General features: G+C 37.4%; 1 protein-coding gene across 1 annotated transcript in view; it reads right to left on the minus strand.

The window, feature by feature from the left end:
• F8 (coagulation factor VIII) overlaps nt 1-20,084 on the minus strand; it is a 185,434-nt gene that overhangs the window by 124,036 nt on the left and 41,314 nt on the right. The window contains exons 7-10 of the mRNA XM_003809957.4: nt 8,942-9,163; nt 6,025-6,286; nt 5,569-5,740; nt 681-774 (exon numbers count right to left, since the gene is read on the minus strand). Of these exons, the coding sequence (XP_003810005.2) occupies nt 681-774; nt 5,569-5,740; nt 6,025-6,286; nt 8,942-9,163 (750 nt within the window). The remainder of the gene's footprint in view (nt 1-680; nt 775-5,568; nt 5,741-6,024; nt 6,287-8,941; nt 9,164-20,084) is intronic.

Here is a 20,084-nt window from a genome sequence, read left to right on the forward strand (position 1 = left end):
TATTATTTTGATAAATATTCATTCAAAATTAAATAATAGAAAGAATATACATAACATCCAATCTACTAAAAGAAAAAATAAATCTTTAAACAGCAAACAATATAGTAAATAAAAACTGGAGTTGTGAACTATTTAGAAATGAATATGCGAAGAACCCTGAAAATATCAAACTAGATACCAAAAGTGAGAGTGAAACCCTGTTGAGAGAGAGAGAGAGAGCAAGGAAGAGCAATAACATGGAAGCTGCAGCAAAGAATCCTGAAAATATCAAACTAGTTACCCAAAGTGTGGAATACCACACTAGATACCAAAAGTGTGGAATGTAGCTGAAAACTGTACTCAGAAAAAAAAATTATCTTAAGTGCCAGAAGAACCAGCTTCAAGATTTTAGGGCATTTACAGTAGTTGCAGTGGAACTAATTGCAGTGGAATCTAATTGGCTGTGGAATATTTGAACATCACCGCTAGGTAATAGGAAAAACATGTCAGGCGACTCTTCACGAATTTACATGAAACATCACCTGAGGATTCCTATAATTGATTTTTATAACTTTAGACTGGAGCTTGAGGTCCGGCCAACAGCTGGAGAAAGGACCAACATAATTTTAGTTGTTACTGATGATACTTATCTCATCTGTATCTACAGATAAAAAAGAGCTATAAATCGAGGGAATATTTACCTTTTGGTAATCTCCTTGAATACAAAGGACGGACATCAGTGATTCCGTGAGGGTAGATGTTATATGGTCTGCTTGCTTGATTCTTAAATATAATCTGAAAGTATAAGCGAGATCTAAGATCAAATCCTAAAACAACTAGGATCAACAAGAAAACTGTGGTCTAACTCCAGATAAATAAAAGTGGCCTCTATCTACATTATAGTAATTTGAGGCTAGATAAAACTCAAAATATTTGGTCTTTTCATGAAATTGTTCCTTGGCATGCATGGAGGATTGGTTCCAGGACCCCTGCAGATACCACAATCTGTGATGCTCAAGTCTCTTACTCAAAATGATGTAGTATTTGCATATAACCTATGCACATCCTCTCATGTACTTTAACTCGTCTCTAGATTTCTTACAGTACATAATATAACATAAATGCTATGTAAATAGTTGTTTTACCGTATTGTTTCTTTGTATTATTATTTATTGTTGTATTATTATCTTTTATTGTTTTGGGGTTGTTTTTTGAATACTTTCAATCAATGGTTGTTTGAATATGAGACTAGAAATCCAGTGATACTGAAAAATAAAAATAAAATCTTAAGCATCCCCAAACGACTGAAGAGACCCCTTTCTCGGCCAAGGAGACCCCAGAGATGGCTTAAAAACTGAGTTTCTGACCATGATGGAATGGGAGATCGGGCATGCCTTGTTACATTCCCTCCCTCCCTAATCCACCGTTAGACTTTCTTTCTTAAGGGTTAAACATAAACCAGTCCTTTCTAAAGACGTGGTGGATTCCCCTCCCTTTGTGCAGTTTTATCATAACAACTGAGAAGCATTGCTTCCTGATGAGAGACCACTGACCATGGACTGGCTCTGGCCAGTTTACAGAGGCTGCCTCTGTGTCCTCTGTTTCATCTTTTGACATATACAGCCTAATTTTCATGCATCTAAATGTTAAGTCTCCACCCCAAAGTGAACATGGAATGTATGTAACATGTATGGTTGCAGGTGCCTCATCATAAATATTCACAGCTCCTCCTGGAACCTGTTAAATATGTATACTTAGCCAACTCATTCAGCATAAATTCTTATCTCATCCTTCCTTCTTCAAAGTGCTTGCTTCCAGTTGCTGCCAGAGGCTACACTTCCCAGCCTGCAACCCTTTCCACTCCAAATTTACAAACTTAGGATTCTTCAGTTGACAATGTGGAGGACTGACAGTACTTAGGTTTCTCTCTAAAGGCCCCTTTCCACTTCTTTAAAAATTGTTTCAATTGCTTCAGGAAGTATTCTCTGCACCTTCTCACACTAATTGAAATTTAGATGCCTGGTGAGGACACTGCTTCCTCTCAGCCTTTATCACTATTTGGGCATTAAATTCACTGATAATAGAGAAAGAGACAGTGTTTCAGGAGATAAAATCTTCAGTGAATGAGCAGGCATGACCAAGAGGACAGTTGATTACAGTATTAAGCAAAGGTAGCAGGTGGTATTGCCTGATTGCACCAGCTTTAAAAGAAAACAAAGGCCTAGGTGCAGTGGCTCATGCCAGCACTTTGGGAGGCTGAGGCAGGAGGATCGTTTGAGCCCAGGACTTCAAGACCAGCCTGGGTAACACAGTGAGACCTCATCTCTACAAAAAATAAAAAAATTAGCTAGGCGTGGTGGTGCATGCCTATAGTACCAGCTACTTGGGAGGCTGAGGTGGGAGGATCACTTCAGCCCAGGAAGTTGAGGCTGCAGTAGTGAGCTGTGATCACACCACAGCACTCCAGCCTGGGTGACAGAACGAGACCCTATCTCAAGAGAGAGAGAGAGAGACAGAGATGAGAGAGAGAGAGAGAGAGAATGGAAGAGCAATAACATGGAAGCTGCAGCGAAGAACCCTGAAAATATCAATCCCACCTCCAGATCTGAGGTGTGTGATATGAGGATAAAAATGCAACTTCCACTTCTGCTCTTGTCTTAAAACCCAGTCATTCTTCCTATCCATGAGCATGGAATGTTCTTCCATTTGTTTGTGTCCTCTTTTATTTCGTTGAGCAGTGGTTTGTAGGTCTCCTTGAAGAGGTCCTTCACATCCCTTGTAAGTTGGATTCCTAGGTATTTTATTCTCTTTGAAGCAATTGTGAATGGGAGTTCACTCATGATTTGGCTCTCTGTCTGTTATTGGTGTATAAGAATGTTTGTGATTTTTGCACATTGATTTTGTATCCTGAGACTTTGCTGAAGTTGCTTATCAGCTTAAGGAGATTTTGGGCTGAGACAATGGTGTTTTCTAGATATACAATCATGTCATCTGCAAACAGGGACATTTTTTATGGCTGCATAGTATTCCATGGTGTATATGTGCCACATTTTCTTAATCAGTCTATCATTGTTGGATATTTGGGTTGGTTCCAAGTCTTTGCTATTGTGAGTAGTGCCACAATAAACATACGTGTGCATGTGTCTTTATAGCAGCATGATTTATATTCCTTTGGGTATATACCTAGTAATGGGATGGCTGGGTCAAATGGTTTTTCTTTTGTTGCTTGTTGGTTTTGGTGTCCTATCCAATAAACTATTGTCTAATTCAAGATCACAAAGATTTATCCTGTTGTTTTCTTATAATTTTGTAGTTTTAGCTCTTACATTTTATCTTTGATCCATTTTGAGGTAATGTTTAAGTGTAGGATTCAGCATGGTATCCAGAGCATAACCTGAATAAATCAAAGAATGAGGTAGATCTATATATGTTGACATGAAATGATATCCAAAATATATTGTTACTTTTTTTTTTTTTGAGACAGAGTCTCACTCTGTTGCCCAGGGTGGAGTGCAGTGGTGCGATCTCAGCTCACTGCAACCTCCGCCTCCCAGATTCAAGCGATTCTCCTGCCTCAGCCTCCAGAGTTACTGGACTACAGGCATGCGCCACCATGCCTGGCTAACTCAAAATATATTGTTACTTTTTAAAAATCAAGGTACAGACCAATTTACACTGCTCTTGTTTTTGTGTGAAATGCACACACACACACACACATACACACACATATTTGTATATGTATGCACTACTTCTGGAGGGGAGTATACAAACCCACAGCAATGACTGTCTGTCAGACTATGGGGTTGGAAGTCCAAGAGGGAGGAAAATTTACATTTTATTGCATGCTCTTGTTTATCTATTTTTAAATTAGCCAGTAAAAGTAACTCAAAATACACAAAAAGTACCCTATAAATATGTAAAATTATTGTGTCATTATGCATTTTAAAAATTAATGAATAAAAAATAAAATTATACAATCTTCAAAAAATGAAAAATAGAAAAAATACATACACAAAATTTATGAAGAAAAATTGTACAATAATAGCTAATAAAAATTTTGAAGAAGTACAATGAAAGAAGATGTCATACAGATATCAAACATATCACGAAGTTGAAGTCATTAAAACAGGGTGGTAACAGATTAGTTAAGGAGAATTAAAAATCCCAGATTTTAGCAATTTAGTATATGATAAAGAAGACATTTTCAAATTAATGAAAAAAGGATTGGTTGTGTCAGCTGCCATTTGGGAAAATTTCTATTTGAATTATGCACTACATCCAAAAGTAACTTCCAGGGCAATTAGATTGCTCACTGTAAAAATAAAGCTATACAAGTAAGAGAATAAAATATAGACTATTTTTGTAGTGTCTTGGGGGTGGCAAAGACATTCTCAGGCAGAAAACATAAGTGAAAAAGATCCAGAGAAATATAAATGAAAAGATTGATAAAAGATAGGAGGTTTTGACTATATAAAGATGAAAAATCTTTGAAGGACAAAAAATATCATAAAGGAGTTAAAGTACAAGTGACAATGTGAGGAAAACATTTGAAAGATAAATAACAATGTGTCAATATCCATAATCTATAAAGGCCTTTTACAAATACATAAGCAAAAGATGACTGACCAAATAGAAAACTGGACAAAATTTACAAGCAGGCGATTCCCAGAGGGAGTTATACAAATAGCCAACAAACATGAAACAATATACAATTTGACCACTAACCAGGGAAATGCAAATGAAGACAACATATAAACATTTTGCTCATCAAATTGGAAAATTTTCTGAAGGTTTATAATATATGTTGTTGGCAATGGTGTGGGGAAAAGGGCAGTCATATACTTATGGTAGGGGATATAAATTGGTACAAAATTGCTGAAAGTCAGTTTGGCAGTATCTAACAAAACTCCACATCTAAAAACCAGTGTTCTTCATGACATTCTTCAGCAGCTGAATTTATGGAACCAACGACCAATCTTCAAATTTCTTGTGAAGAAAATAAACCCTTATTTATTTAAACCACTGTCCATTGAGTATTCTGTTACTTACACCATACTCATTCTTAATATCCTAGATCAGGAGCAAGCAAGCATTTTTTGGAAAAGGCTGGATAGTAAGTACTCTAAAATTTGTGAGCCCTATCTAGCCTCTGTCACATATTCTCTTGCTCCTCCACCTTCTCCTCCCCTTCCTCCCATCCTCCTTTCTTTTCTTTGCAATATTTAAAAAATGTAAAATCTCATCTAAGCTCATGGACTGTTCAAAAGCAGGCCACAAGCCAAATTTGGTTCATAGGCCATAGTCTGCTGACTCCTATATGACATAATTAATGGAGAAAGATCTGGAAGGATATGTATCAAAGTCTAAGCAGTATTTCAAAGGAGTGTCGAGTTTAGTGGGTGACATTAAATTTTTATTCTATATACTCAAACTTTAAATACATACAATCAGCTATTATTTGTGTAACATTTATAGCTTTTAAAAGATCATGTCCATTGGAGACAAGGCTGAATTATGAGGTATTTTAGAAACTCAAAACTCTCCAGACTTTTTCTTCTTACCTGACCTTAAATCTTTTCCTCAACTTACCAACAGTGTGTCTCCAACTTCTCCATAAAGTAAAGGTCCCAAGATTCCTGATTCATGCTGAATAGCTTCACGAGTCTTAAAGGTTTCATCTGTGTATGCCATAAATCGGACTTTTTTGTACTTCCTACCAATCCGCTGAGGGCCATTGTTCAAATATTGACTTTTATAACTTCTGTATAAGAGAAAAAAAGATGAGAGGTTGGGAAGAAAAATTCTAGGTAGGCTCAAATCCAACTTTAAAACAGCTTATATGATTCAATCAAGGCAAGGAGTGAGAAAAATACAAGCTTCTCTGATGCTCAGCTATGTTAGTTTCCAAATGTTAATACCCTTGCCATTTGATTCCATACCTGTACCTAACCTTAAACATGGCTTCAGGATTTGTTGGTTTGAATAACTGGTAAGAACTTTTTGAGTATGGGGAAGAGAGAGTACCAATAGTCAAAAAGTGCTTACCTGTCATCGGGGGCGAGGACTAAGGGAGCATAGTCCCAGTCCTCCTCTTCAGCAGCAATGTAATGTACCCAAGTTTTAGGATGCTTCTTGGCAACTGAGCGAATTTGGATAAAGGAAGGAGAGTTGTCATCATCAAACCTGACCACATCCATTTCAGAATCAGTAAGATCATCATCATAGTCTTCCGCTTCTTCATTATTTTTCATTCGTAGTTGGGGTTCCTCTGGGCAGCTGTCTACTTTGACATAAGCTTCCATGCCATCTGGAGTCAGACAAACCAAACAATGTCAGAGTGTCTTGCTATATTAGGCTATTCTATACCAGAGACTAGGTAATTTATAAAGAAAAGAGATTGAATTGGCTCATGTTTCTGCAGGCTATATGGGAAGCATGGTGCTGGCATCTGCTTGGCTTCAGGGAGGTCTCAGGAAGCTTACAATCATGGGGGTAGGTGAAGGGGGAGGAGACATGTCACGTGGTGAAAGCAGGAGCAAGACAGAGAGTGCAAGTTGCCACACACTTCTGAATGACCAAATATCATGAGAACTCACTATCATGAAGACAGCATCAAGCCATGAGGGATTCACCCCCATGATCCAAACATCTGCCACCAGACCCCACCTCCAGCATTGGAAATTACAATTCAACATGAGATTTCAGTGAAGATAAATATGCAAACCATATCACTTGCCTTAACTTTTATGACTTCTTTCTCTCTTATTAGGCCTTCCAGGCTCTCCCCTAAGTACCCCCCTTTCCACATCACTATCCCTTCTTGCCACAAATCATTGATTTAATAACAGCTTATTGGGAAAAATGTTAGTGTAGATATAAACTTTAAGACATGTTCCAAGTTCATAAAACCATGACAAGATACAACTTAAAATCAAGGAGATATATATTTTAAGAGCATGTCTGCCTGTGACTAGTTGTAAACCCTATGGCAAATGTATTCAACATTCTCAGTCTCATCTTCATGCTTTGTAAAATGGATAATAATAATTCCTGCCCTATTTATACCACAGGGCAATTTTGAAGATCAAATACTTCTAAGAAGGGAGACCTGTTTACTTGATTATGAGGAACAGGGAAGGTTTTAGGAGCAGCAAACAACTAGTCTGGGGTTCATGTAGCCTTAAACATAACTCAGTCTGCATCGAAAAACAAAGTGTTTGGTCTGAGGTTCAATAAGATAAAGCATTTTTTTCTGAAAAATAAAGATTAAAATTAGTGGATAGAATCTGTGAAAAGGAGAAAAACAAAACAAAAAATAAACTGAATCGGGGTCCAACTGGACAATGATTGATTGACAATGATCATATACAAGTAAATGACCTATTCCTCTGTGCCTGCAAGAATGTTGTTTGTGCATCAACTTCCTGTTACTCATTCAGTATGACACATTTTGTCCACTAAGGTCTTGTCAAAATTCCATAAATATTATGTGACACATGGGGAAGAGAGATTTCTATTCTTAATCACTACAGAAGACAATAAACAAGGTCACTAATAGAACATAAGGAGGAAAATGGTGGATGCATGGCAAGATCAAATCTCTTTTCTAAGTCAACCAAGGAACCTGAGGAGAAGGTTAATATGAGAGTAATAGGAAGAAAGAAATGCTATTAAATATAAAAGATTAGGCCTCTCCGACATTTTTCTCCAATAACTCTTGCTATGGTTTGAATGTCTGTCCCCTCCAAAACTCATATTGAAATTTAATTATCATCGTGATGGTATTGAGAGGTGAACATATAAAAGGTGTTTAGGTCATAAGCGTTCCACCCTCATGAATGGACTAATGCAGTTATCTGGGGAAAGGGTTCATGGGAGTGGATTTGTTATCACAGGAGTGAGCTCACCCTCCTTTTGCTCTCTCTCACCCTTTCTTTGCCCTTTTGTCACATAATGCCTTCCACCATGTTAAGACGCAGCAAAAAGGCAACTTGATATTGGACCTCCCAGCCCCCAGAAATGTGAGCCAATAAATTTCTGTCCATTATAAATTACCCATTCTGTGGTATACTGTTATTGCAGCACAAACTGACTAAGAGCCTTCAATGGCCACGAGAGGGGTAGAGAAAGAGGGTTATTAGGTTGATCCAAGATTAAGAGTTAGCAGAATAAATACAAAAGTAAGGAAAATTGGGGTGAAATGATGATGCAATCTGAATTTGCACAACTAGCAGTTACAAATAAAGTTACATTAACAGTAATTTAAAACTGTAGTTACCATCGTCCTAATTTGCTTACACAGAACCTTTGACCCTTTCCAAAGTTCCCACCAAATAGTCCTTTCAATCCCATGTTACTTCTAAAATTCACTAGCTCCTGACCTGCCCTCAGTTTCACAGATGTCTCTCATCTACTGCCAGGTATCTACAGAGTGCCTCTGGCTGTCTGGTGTCTGAAGTCAAGCTCTACAATAGCCTGTCATATTTGCTATTTACTGCTCTGGGCATTACTAATGATATAGTGGAGCCCTTACAGTTGCAATCTGGACAATGCCTTTTTTTCCATTTCCCTAGATTTCTCCAAAAAAAAAAATCTCTTCAGCTACAACTTGCAGTTCCTCTCTCCATAATATTGGAGCGTAGTTAATGGGATAAGGCTGAGAAACCAAGGGCATACTATTCTCCTCATTTTCCCACCTCAATCATCCATAAGCCATCTTTTCTCCATCACAGACACTTAACTAAAAATCCATGAGCCCTACTAATACTCAAGCCCTTTTATAGTCAAGGTAAAAACTTTACACTGGAAGCTGGAAACTAGGGGATCTTGGCTGAGGTCTAATACAGTAACTCTATAATGTCCCCTTCAGCAACACACTATATTCCTGTACATTGTCCAGTAAATTTTATTAAAAGTAGGACTGGATATTTATAATATTCATTTTAAAGATCCAAGATATTACCATGTTGGTGGGAAGAGATATGACAAAACAGTAGAAACTGTCCAAGGTCCATCAAGAGTGTTTGAGCAGTAAGGAAAGTTATTGGCGAGATTTCCAAGGACGCCTGGCGATGGTTCCTCACAAGAAATGTGTGACCTTCGAGGAATATTGAGTGCACTTCAGGAGTGGTGCCCATTCCAATCACATGCCAATAGACTGATTTCCTGTGGCATCCAATCAGACCTGTAAAGTAGGAACAAGACACCTATGGCTATGAAGTAGAGAATTTGAAATGGAAAACACTTGCTAGGACAGAATGGACAAATTGACTTTAGACACTTTATTGCTACCTTGACTTGTAAACAAATTTATCAAGAACATTGGGCTACTATCAAACCAACAGCTCTTGCCAAGGTCACCAATCACCATCATGCTGCTAAATCCAATGGACATTTTTCAGTCTTTATTTGCACCTGTTGACCATTCATTCGTTTTTAAAACTCTCTCTTCCCTTGGCCTCTGTGCCAACATCTCTCTGGGTTTTTTTCTCCTACTTCTCAGACTGCTCCTTCTTCTGTCTCCCCTCCTGACCTCTTCTGGAACTCCAGGCTCATACAGCCAATCACTTTCTCAACATCTCCACCTAGATATCTCAAAAAACCCACATGTTCAAAACCAAATTTACAATTTTCATCACTTCATTCTCTTCCAGAGTTTTTTATAACAGTGAATGTTATGTTACCATTCTCATCTCCCATATGCAGTTTGACACTGACCAGGGCAATATAATCAATAATAGCTAATATGTATTGAGCACTTGTTTTATGTCAAGCACTGTCCAAAGTATTTTACAAGTTTTAATTCATTCATTCCTCATAACAACCCTATGAATGTAGAAACCATTATCATCCATGTCTTGCAGGAGAGGAAACGGATGCCCAGAGAGGTTAATTAATTTGCTCAGTATTTGAACCCAAGTAGTCATGTGTTCAGATCCCACACTGGTAACAACAAGGGCACAGCTGCCTCCTATTTTGGCTCTAAAAGCTTTCAAATGTATCTATTTTTTCACTGTTACTACTACCACTATCTTAATCCAAGTTACCATTATCTCGTCTGAGCTACTGATAAACTTTTTTTACAGGTCTCCCTATAGCTGGTCATATTCTCCCCTCTAAGACTTTTACCCACAAAGAAACTGGTGTACTATTTCTGCATTCCAGATCTGATTGTAGTATCCGCCAGCCTAAAACCCACTGGAGGCTGTCATTCCACATAGAATAAAGTCCAGACTCTCTACTAAGGACTAGAAGGCCCCAATAGGTTTGATTCCTAATACCTCTAACAGCTTCATCTCACATTGCCTCATTTTCCCAGTTTCAAAGCTAAGTTCAAGGGGTACTTGCTTAGGGAAGCCTTCTCTGATTCCCCAGTCTAGGTCAGATTCCTGTATTATAGGCTTACATAGAATTATGTAATTTTCCTTCAGAGTAATGGTCAGTTTGTAATTTTGCATGTATTATTATGCTTATTTGACTACAATCTGTCTCTCCACTATAAGGTATGTGAGAACAGGAACTTGCATGTTGTCAAAATTAATTTCTTTTTTAATTATAAAATTATGCATGTTTATTATCAAATTATTGAAAAATACAGAAAAGAACTAAGGAGAAAACATCCCCCTCATACTTCATTATTCTCTTGGGTTGCTGAATCTCCCAAATTCCTCTTTTATGTAGTTTCTGGTTTTACTATAGTACACATTCAGTGACTATTAAGGCCCTCTATATATGAAAATGTCTTTTTCTTCCCCCAAAATTGATTCATAGTTTGACTAAAAATTCTAGGTTCCAAATAATTTTTCCCTTAGATCTTTTACAATATTGCTTAATTATATCGTCAGTCTAATTCCCATTCTTTTGTATGCGTCCTGTTCCTCTCAGAAGAAGCTTTAAGTATCTTCTCTCTGTGCTCTGAAATGCCACAATGATAATTTTGTGTGGGGGTCTTTTTATTTATCCTAATGGGCAATTTTATTTTTTTAACTGTATTACTTTTTATTGACACATAAATAATTGTACAAATTTATGGGTACAATGTGATGTTTCAATACATGTATACATTGTGTAATTATTCAAATCAGGGTAATTATCATATCCATCACCTTAAATGTTTGTCATTTCTTTGTTGTGAGACCATTCAAAATCCTCTCTTCTATTTGAAATATACAATATATTATTGTTGGCTATTGTCACCCTACTGTGCAATAGAGTACCAGAACTTATTCCTTCTATCTACCTGTAACATTGTACCCATTGACCAACCTCTCCCCATCTCCCACTTCCCCCTTATCTTCCTAGAATCACTAATCTCAACTACTATGAGATCAAATTTTAAAGATTGTACATAGGAGTGAGATCATGGAGTATTTGTCTTTCTGTGCCTGGCTTATTTCACTTAACATAATGTCCTCCAGGCTCATCCACGTTGTTGCAAATGACAGGATTTCATCTTTTTTAAATGGATGAATAGTATTCCATTGTGTATCTATACCACAGTTTCTTTATCCATTCATCCATTGATGGGCATTTAAGTTGATTTTATATCTTGACTATTGTGAATAATGCTGTCATAAACATGGGGATGCAGATGTTTCTTCAACATGCTGATTTCATTTCTTTTTGGTATATACCCAGTAGTGGGATTGCTAGAAAATATGATAGATCTATTTTTAATTTTTGAGGCATCTCTATACCATTATCTCTAATGGCTTAACTAATTTATATTCCCACCAACAGTGTATAAGAGTTTCTTTGTCTCCACATCCTTGCTAGCATTTGTTATTTTGTCTTTTTTATAATAGTCATTCTAACAGTGGTAAGTGATATCTCATTGTAGTTTTGATTTTAATTTTCCTGACGGTTAGTGATGTTGAGCATTTTTCATATACCTGTTGGCCATTTGTATGTCTCTTTTGGAGAAATGTCTATTCAGGTCTTTTGTTCATTTTTAATAGGATTATTTGGATTTTTGCTATTGAGTTGTTTGAGTTCCTTATATATTCTAGATATCAATCCCTTGTCAGATGTATAATCTGCAAATATTTTCTCCCATTCTATAGGTTGTCTCTTCACTCTGCTGATTGTTTCCTTTGCTGTGCAGAAGCTTTCTAGTTTGATGTAATCCAATTTCTTTATTTTTGCTTTTGTTACTCATGATTTTGAGGTCTTGTCTAACAAATTCTTGCCCAAATTGATGTCATGAAATGCTTACACTATGTTTTCTTCTAATAATTTCAGAGTTTCAGGTCTTAAATTTAATTCCTTAATCTATTGTTCTTTTCTTTTCTTTCTTTCTTTTTTTTTTTTTTGAGACAGAGTCTCACTCTATTGCCCAGGCTGGAGTGCAATAGCACGATCTAGGCTCACTGCAGCCTCCACCTCTGGGGTTCAAGTGATTCTCCTGCCTCAGCCTCCCAAGTTGCTGGGACTACAGGTGTGCCACCACACCTGGCTAATTTTGTATTTTTAGTAAAGACGGGGTTTCACCATGTTGGCCAGGCCGGTCTCAAACTCCTGACCCCAAGTGATCTGCCTGCCTTGGCCTCCCAAAGTGCTGGGATTACAGGCATGAGCCACTGTGCCTGGCCTATTTGACTTTCATACATGGTGAGAGATACGGGGTCTAGGTTCATTCTTTTGCATATGGATATCCCGTTTTTCCAGCACCATTTATTGAAAAGATTGTTCTTTACTCATCATATGTTCTTGCCAACTTCGTAGAAAATCAGTTGGCTTTAAATGTTTGGGTGTATTTCTGGGCTTTCTATTTTGTTCTATTGGTCTATATGTCTGTTTTTATGTCAACACAATGCTGTTTTGGTTACTATAACTTTGTAGTATAATTTGAAATCAGGTAGTGTGATGCCTCCAGGTTTATTCTTTTTGCTCAAGACTTCTTTGGCTCTTTGGGATTTTTTGTGGTTCCACACAAATCTTAGGATTGTTTTTCTATTTCTGTGAAGAATGACATTGGAATTTTGATAGGAATTGCATTGAATCTGTAGATTGCTTTGGCTTTAATAATATTAATTCTTCAATCCATGAACATGCAATATCTTTCCATTTATTTGTGTCTTATTCAATTTCTTTCATCAATATTTTATAGTTTTCATTATAGAGATCTTTCACTTCCTTGGTTAATTTATTTCTGGACATTTTTTGTAGCTATTGTAAACGTGATTGCTTTCTTGATTGCTTTTTCAGATTGTTCACTGTTGGCATATAGACATGCTATCAATTATTGTATGTTGATTTTGTAGACTACAAGTTTACTACATTCATTTATTAGCTCTAACAGTTTTTTGGTGTAGTTTTGGCGGTTTTCTATATATAAGATCATGTCATCTGCAAACAGGGACAATTTGTTTTGTTTGTTTTTGTTTTTGTTTCGAGACAGTGTTTCACTCTGTTGCCCAGGCTGCAGTGCAGTGGTGCGATCTTGGCTCACCACAAGTTCCGCCTCTGGGGTTCTAGTGATTCTCCTGCTTCAGCCTCTCGAGTAGCTGGGACTACAGGAGCACACCACCATGTCTGGCTAGCATGTGTGTGTGTGTGTGTGTGTGTGTGTGTGTGTGTGTATTTTTAGTAGAGATGGGGTTTCACCACATTGCCAGGCTGGTCTCGAACTCTGGACATCAAGTGATCTGCCCGCCTTGGCCTCCCAAAGTTCTGGGATTACAGGCATAAGCCATTGAGCCTGGCCAAACAGGGACAATTTGACTTCCTTCTTTCCAATTTGGATGTCTTGCCTAATTGCTCTGGCTAGGACTTCCAGTACTGTGTTGAATAGAAGTGGTGAGGGTGGATATGCTTGTCTTATTCCAGTTCTTAAAGGAAAAGCTTTCAACTTTTCCCCACTCAGTTTCATCTTGTTTGCAGGTTTATCATATAGGTATGCTCCTTCTATACTTTGTTGAGAGTTTTTATCATGAAGGGATATTGAATTTTGTCAAATGCCTTTACTGTGTCTATTAAAATGATAATATAATTTTTGTCCTTCATTCTTAATTTGCATATGTTAAACCATCCTTACATCACTGGGATAAATCCCACCTGATCATGGTAAATGATCTTTTAATGTGCTGTTGAATTCTATTTCTAGTATTTTGTTGAGGATATTGGCCTGTAGTTGTTTGTTGTTATTGTGCTTTTGTCTGGTTTTGGGATCAGGATAATGATCATTATCCTCCTAAAATAATTTTGGAAGAGTTTCTTCCTTTTCAATTTTTTGAATAGTTTGTGAAGAATTGGTATTAGTTCTTTAGATGTTTGGTAGAATTCAGCAGTGAAGCCATCGGGTACTGAACTTTTCTTTGATGGGAGACTTTTTATTTTTGCTTCAATCTTGTTGCTCATTGTTGATTTGTTCAAAATTTCCATTTTTTTCTTGATTCAACCTTGGTAGGTTGTATGTGTCCAGGAATTTATCCATTTTTTCTAGGCTTTTCAATTTGTTGGCTTATAGTTGTTCATAGTAGTTCCTTACAATTCTTTGTATTTCTGTGTTATCAGTTGTAATGTCTCCTTTTTCATGTCTGATTTATTTCTGTTTTTCTTCTTTATTATCACTTAGTCTGGCTAAAAGTTTATTGACTTTTTTATCCTTTCAAAGAACTAACTAACTCATTATACTGATCTTTTGTATTTTTTAGTTTCTATTTTGATTATTTGTGCTCTCATCTGTATTCATTCATTTCTTCTAATAATTTGAGGTTTTGTTTGTTCTTGTTTTTCTAGTTCCATGAGATGCATCATTAGGTTGTTTATTTGAGATTTTTTTTTGATGTAGGCATTTATTGCTATAAACTTTTCTTTAAGGACTACTTTTGCTGTATCCCATACATTTTGGCATGTTATATTTCCATTTTCATTTGTTTCAAGAAATTTTTTAACTTCTCCTTTAATTTCTTCATTGACCCATTGTTTGTTTAGGGGCATGTTCTTTAATTTCCATGTATTTGTACAGTTGTTCCTCCTGTTGTTGATTTATAGTTTTATTCCATTATTGGCAGGAAAAAAATACTTCATTTCAAAAAAGTTAGTTAAGACTTGCTTTGTGGCCTAATGTATAATCTCCTGGAGAATGTTCCACGTGCAGTTGAGAAGAATGTGAACTGTGTAGCTGTTGGATGGAATGTTCCGTAAATGTCTGTTTGCTCTATTTGGTCTACAGTGCAGTTCAAGTCCAGTGTTTCTTTGTTGATATTTTGTCTGGATGATCTGTCCATTGGTGAAAGTGGGGTGTTAAAGTTTTCTACTATTATTTCATTGCTGTCTTCATTTCCCCCTTGGTCTATTAATGTTTGCTTTATATTAGGTTGGTGCAAAAGTAATTGTAGTTTTTGCCCTTACTTTTAATGAGACTAGAAAATACAAAGATCAAACATTAATATATTTAGGTGCTCCAATGTTGGGTGTATACATATTTATGCTTGTTACATTCTCCTGTTGTATTAACTTCTTTACTATTATATAATGGCCTTGTTTGTCAATTTTTTTTTGACGGATTCTCGCTGTGTGCCCAGGCTGGAGTGCAGTGGTGCAATGTCGGCTCACTGCAAGCTCCACCTCCCGGGTTCATGCCATTCTCCTGCCTCAGCCTCCTGAGTAGCTGGGACTACAGGCACCTGCCACCATGCTTGGTTAATTTTTGTATTTTTAGTAGAGATGGAGTTTCGCCATTTGGCCAGGCTGGTCTCGAACTCCTGACTTCAGGTGATCCACCCGCCTCAGCCTCCCAAAGTGCTGAAATTACAGGCATGAGCCACCACGTCTGGCTGTTTGTCTCTTTTTATAGTTTTTGACTTGAAGTCTATTTTATCAGATATAAGTATAGCTATTCCTGCTTTCTTTTTGTTTACATGTGCATGGAATATCTGTTTCTATCCCTTCGCTTTCAGTCTATGTGTGTCCTTACAGGTAAAGTCTTTCTCTTAGGCAGTATGTAGTTAGATCTTTTTTTTAAAAAAAATTCATTCAGCCACTCTATGTCTTTTTTTTTATTTTTTTATTTATTATTATTTTTTATTATACTTTAAGTTTTAGGGTACATGTGCACATTGTGCAGGTTAGTTACATATGTATACATGTGCCATGCTGGTGCACTGCACCCACTAACTCGTCATCTAGCATTAGGTATATCTCCCAATGCTATCCCTCCCCCCTCCCCCCACCCCACAACAGTTCCCAGAGTGTGATATTCCCCTTCCTGTGTCCATGTGATCTCATTGTTCAATTCCCACCTATGAGTGAGAATATGCGGTCCAAATGTCCAACAATGATAGACTGGATTAAGAAAATGTGGCACATATACACCATGGAATACTATGCAGCCATAAAAAATGATGAGTTCATGTCCTTTGTAGGGACATGGAGGAAACTGGAAATCATCATTCTCAGTAAACTATCGCAAGAACAAAAAACCAAACACTCTATGTCTTTTAGTTGGAGAATTTAACCCATTTGTATTCAAGGTAATTTTTGATAGGTAAGAACTTGGTAGTGCCATATTTTTACTTGTTTTCTAGTTGTTGTGTAGATCCTTTGTTCCTTTCTTCCTCTGTTAATCTCTTCCCTTGTGGTTAAGTGATTCTTCTATCAGTATGTTTTAATCCCTTGCTTTTTATTTTTAGTGTATCTATTATAAAAATTTTTGCTTTGTAATTACCATGAGGCTTACACAGAATACCTTATAGTTATAACAAGTTAGTTTGAACTGATAACAACTTAATTTTGATTGCAAGAAAATTTAAAAAAAAATCTACTCCCAAATTTTGTGTTTTTGATGTCATCATTTACATCTTTTAATATTGCTTATTCTTTAACAGGTTATGGTAATTATTTTTATCTGTTTTGTTTTTTAATCTTCCTACTAAGGATATAAGTGATTTATGTTCTACAATTACCATGTTAGAGAATTCTGAATTTGTCGGGATACTTACTTTTACCTGTGGGTTTTATACCTTCAGATGTTTTCATGTTACACATTAGGACCTTTTTCTTTCAGTTTGAAAAACTCCCTTTAGCATTTCCTGTAAAGCAGATCAGGTTGCAATGAATTTCCTCAGTTTTTTTTTTGTCTGAAAATATTTTTCTCTCTCTTTCATTTATGAAGGATAATTTTGCTGTGTACAGTATCCTTGGCTGGCAGGTGTTTTTTTTTTCTCTCTCTCTCTCTCATTCTCTCCTGGCTTGTAAAGTTTCTGCTGAGAAATTCACAGTTAGTCTGATAGCGGCTCCTTTACAGGTGACTATATGCTTTTCTCTTGCTGTTTTTAAATTTTTTTCTTTGACTTTTGATAGTTTGACTATAATGTGCCCTGGAGAAGACCTTTTTTCATTGTATTTATTTGGGTATTTTTGAGCCTTATCTAGATGTCTAAATCTCTTGGTAGACTTGGCAATTTTTCATCTAATATTTCATTAAATAGGCTTTCTAACCTCTTCATTTTCTCTTTGCCTTCTGGGACACTGAAGAGTCAAATATTTGGTCACTTTATAGTGCCTAATATGTCATGAAATCTTTGCTCATTTTTTAAAATTCTTTTTTCTTTATTTTTGTCTGATTGGGTTATTTCAAAAGATCTGTATTTCAGTTCTGATACTCTTCTGCTTGGTCCGGTCTATTGTTGAACCTTTCAAATGTATTTTGTATTTCATTCAATGAATTCTTTGGTTCCAGAATTTTTGTTTGGTTCTTTTTTGATATCTATCTCTTGGGTAAATTTCTCTTTCATAGCCTCAATTGTTTTTCTGTGTTCTTTGTATTTTTTTCAGAATTCTCTTGTATCTCACTGAGTTTATTTAGTATCAAAATTTGGAATTATTTTTCCAGGATTTCATACATTTTTAAAGAGATGTTGGCCAGTTTACTTAAAAACCAAAGGTCACATATACTGTTTTGCTTGTAAACTATGATTTTTTTATTTTGTGGATACATAGTAGGTGTATATATTTATGGAACACATGAGATGTTTTGATACAGGCATGTGATGTGAAACAAACACATCATGGAGAATGAGGTATGTATACCCTCAAGCACTTATCCTTTGAGTTATTAACAATCCAATTACACTCTCTATTTTAAAATGTACAATTAAGTTATTATTAACTATAGTCACCATGTTGTGCTATCAAATAGCAGGTCTTATTCATTCTTTCTATTTTTTTGTACCCATCTTAAATTTTTTTTATTTGGATCTCTTGCTACAGAATTATTGTGCTCCTTTGGAGTGTCATAGTTCCTTGATTTTTCATGTTTCCTGTGTCCTTACATTGATATCTGCACATCTGGTGTAATAATCACTTTTTCCAATTTTTAAAATTTGCTTTTGTAGGAAAGAACTTTTTCCTGAAGATGTATCTGTGGTGTTGCTTGGGTAGAGCACTTCGGTTTTGATTCTCGGTGAATGTAGTAGCCTCTGTATAAGATTCTAAACAGCATCAGTGATATTTGTGATTTCTCAGTGGCTTAGGGTGTGGTTATTAGTGGAGGCTGTGGTGAAGTTTTTCTGAGAACTGGGATGCCAGGTAGGCCTGTCTTCAGGCCCCAATGGTGGCAGCAGTGGGCTGAGTGTGCTTGTCTTTGGTGTACCATGGTGGCATATGATTGCACTGGTTTTAGGTCCAGGCATGTTGATTTGTGGGCCTCCAAGTGGTTTACTTGGGTGCCAGAAGTGGTATTGATGGATCACGTGGGTGGGTGGGTTCTCAAGTTCCTGGGCAGCAAAGTGGCATGGTTGATGGCAATCATAGCAATGAAACAACCTGAATCTCAAGTGGTCTGTGCTGGCGTTGGTTGTGGCTGCTATGGATTTCATGGCCAGTCTCCAGACCCTCAAGTGGTGCATGCAGTGAGTGCTAACTGTGGCAGTAGTGGCAGGTTGAGTGGGCCTGACCTCAGACCCCAGGAGGTGCTCAGGTGCCACCAGTGGTGGACAGGGCTAAGTGATCCCTAGGCCCCTGGATGATATGCTTGGGTACTGGGGGCAGGTAGAGCTGGGCTACGTGAACCTGCCCTCAGGCTCCTTGGTGGTGTGTGAGGTGCTGGTTGTGCTATGCAGGGGTGGGGTGATACCGAGGTCACTAGCAAAATGCTCAGGTTGGGGTGCAGCAGTAGCTGTGCTATAGCCCTGCTCTTGGTGAAGGTGGGGTTGCTTTCTCAGGGAGTAGCTGTAGGCAGGTAGCTTGGGAGCACAAGGTTCACTAGTGTTTTGGCCCCACAGCAGCCTGCAGCAGCAGTGGTTGTAGGTAGTGGAATTTGTTCTTGGAATATGTGAAAATGCATGGGCACTCCTCTGCTGGGTGGGGCAGGATCACTGCTCAGGGCTCCTGCCTAAGTCACGGCCATCATAGCAGGGCAGGATGTGTGGGCTGTGCTCTCAAAATGGTGCTGTGCTGCAGCTGCTTGGGAGAATTGCAGAATCCAGCGTGAGCTCTCTGTTGCAATGCCTTCACACGGTCTTTAGGCAACTCCTATGCTAGTCTCTGTGCTGTCAAGGAATAAGGCGCTCTCCTGTGGCTAGGATTGCAAGAGTCCTTGGTGAAAATGAGGAACACTAAGGGTCTCTTACCTTTTTCCCACATTAGGAAGCTGTTCCAGACTCCCAGCCAATCCCAGGCAAACAGGCCTTATTTCTCTCTCCTCCCTTGCTTTCAATGCTTCCTGTCACTGCTCTGTTGAATTCCAGTGTTCTCTCTTAGATGACCTATTCAAAGTATAATTATCTACTTGCTACTTTGGTTCCTCTCCATGGAAGGGATGAACACTAGATGCATCTAGTCAACCATCCTGAAGCCCCTCCTGATTGTATTTTTGGATAACCTGTCTTTGAGCTTGCTGATCCTTTCTTCTGCCTGATCAATTCTGTTGCTGATGTCTTGTATTGCATGTGTCATTTTTTGTTATACTTTTCAGTTCCAGGATTTCTCTCTGACTTTTTTTATTCCTTCAATTTCTCTGTTAAATTTCTTTGATAAACTTCTGAATTGTTTCTCTGTGTTTTATAAAAGTTTGTTGAGTTTTCTTAAAATAGCTATTTTGAATTCTTTGTCTACCAGATCATTCACCTGCATGTCTTTAGGATTAGTCACTGGCACGATTT

This window comes from Pan paniscus, chromosome X, assembly GCF_029289425.2.
Source record: "Pan paniscus chromosome X, NHGRI_mPanPan1-v2.0_pri, whole genome shotgun sequence".
In the NCBI taxonomy this organism is placed as follows: Eukaryota; Metazoa; Chordata; class Mammalia; order Primates; family Hominidae; genus Pan; species Pan paniscus.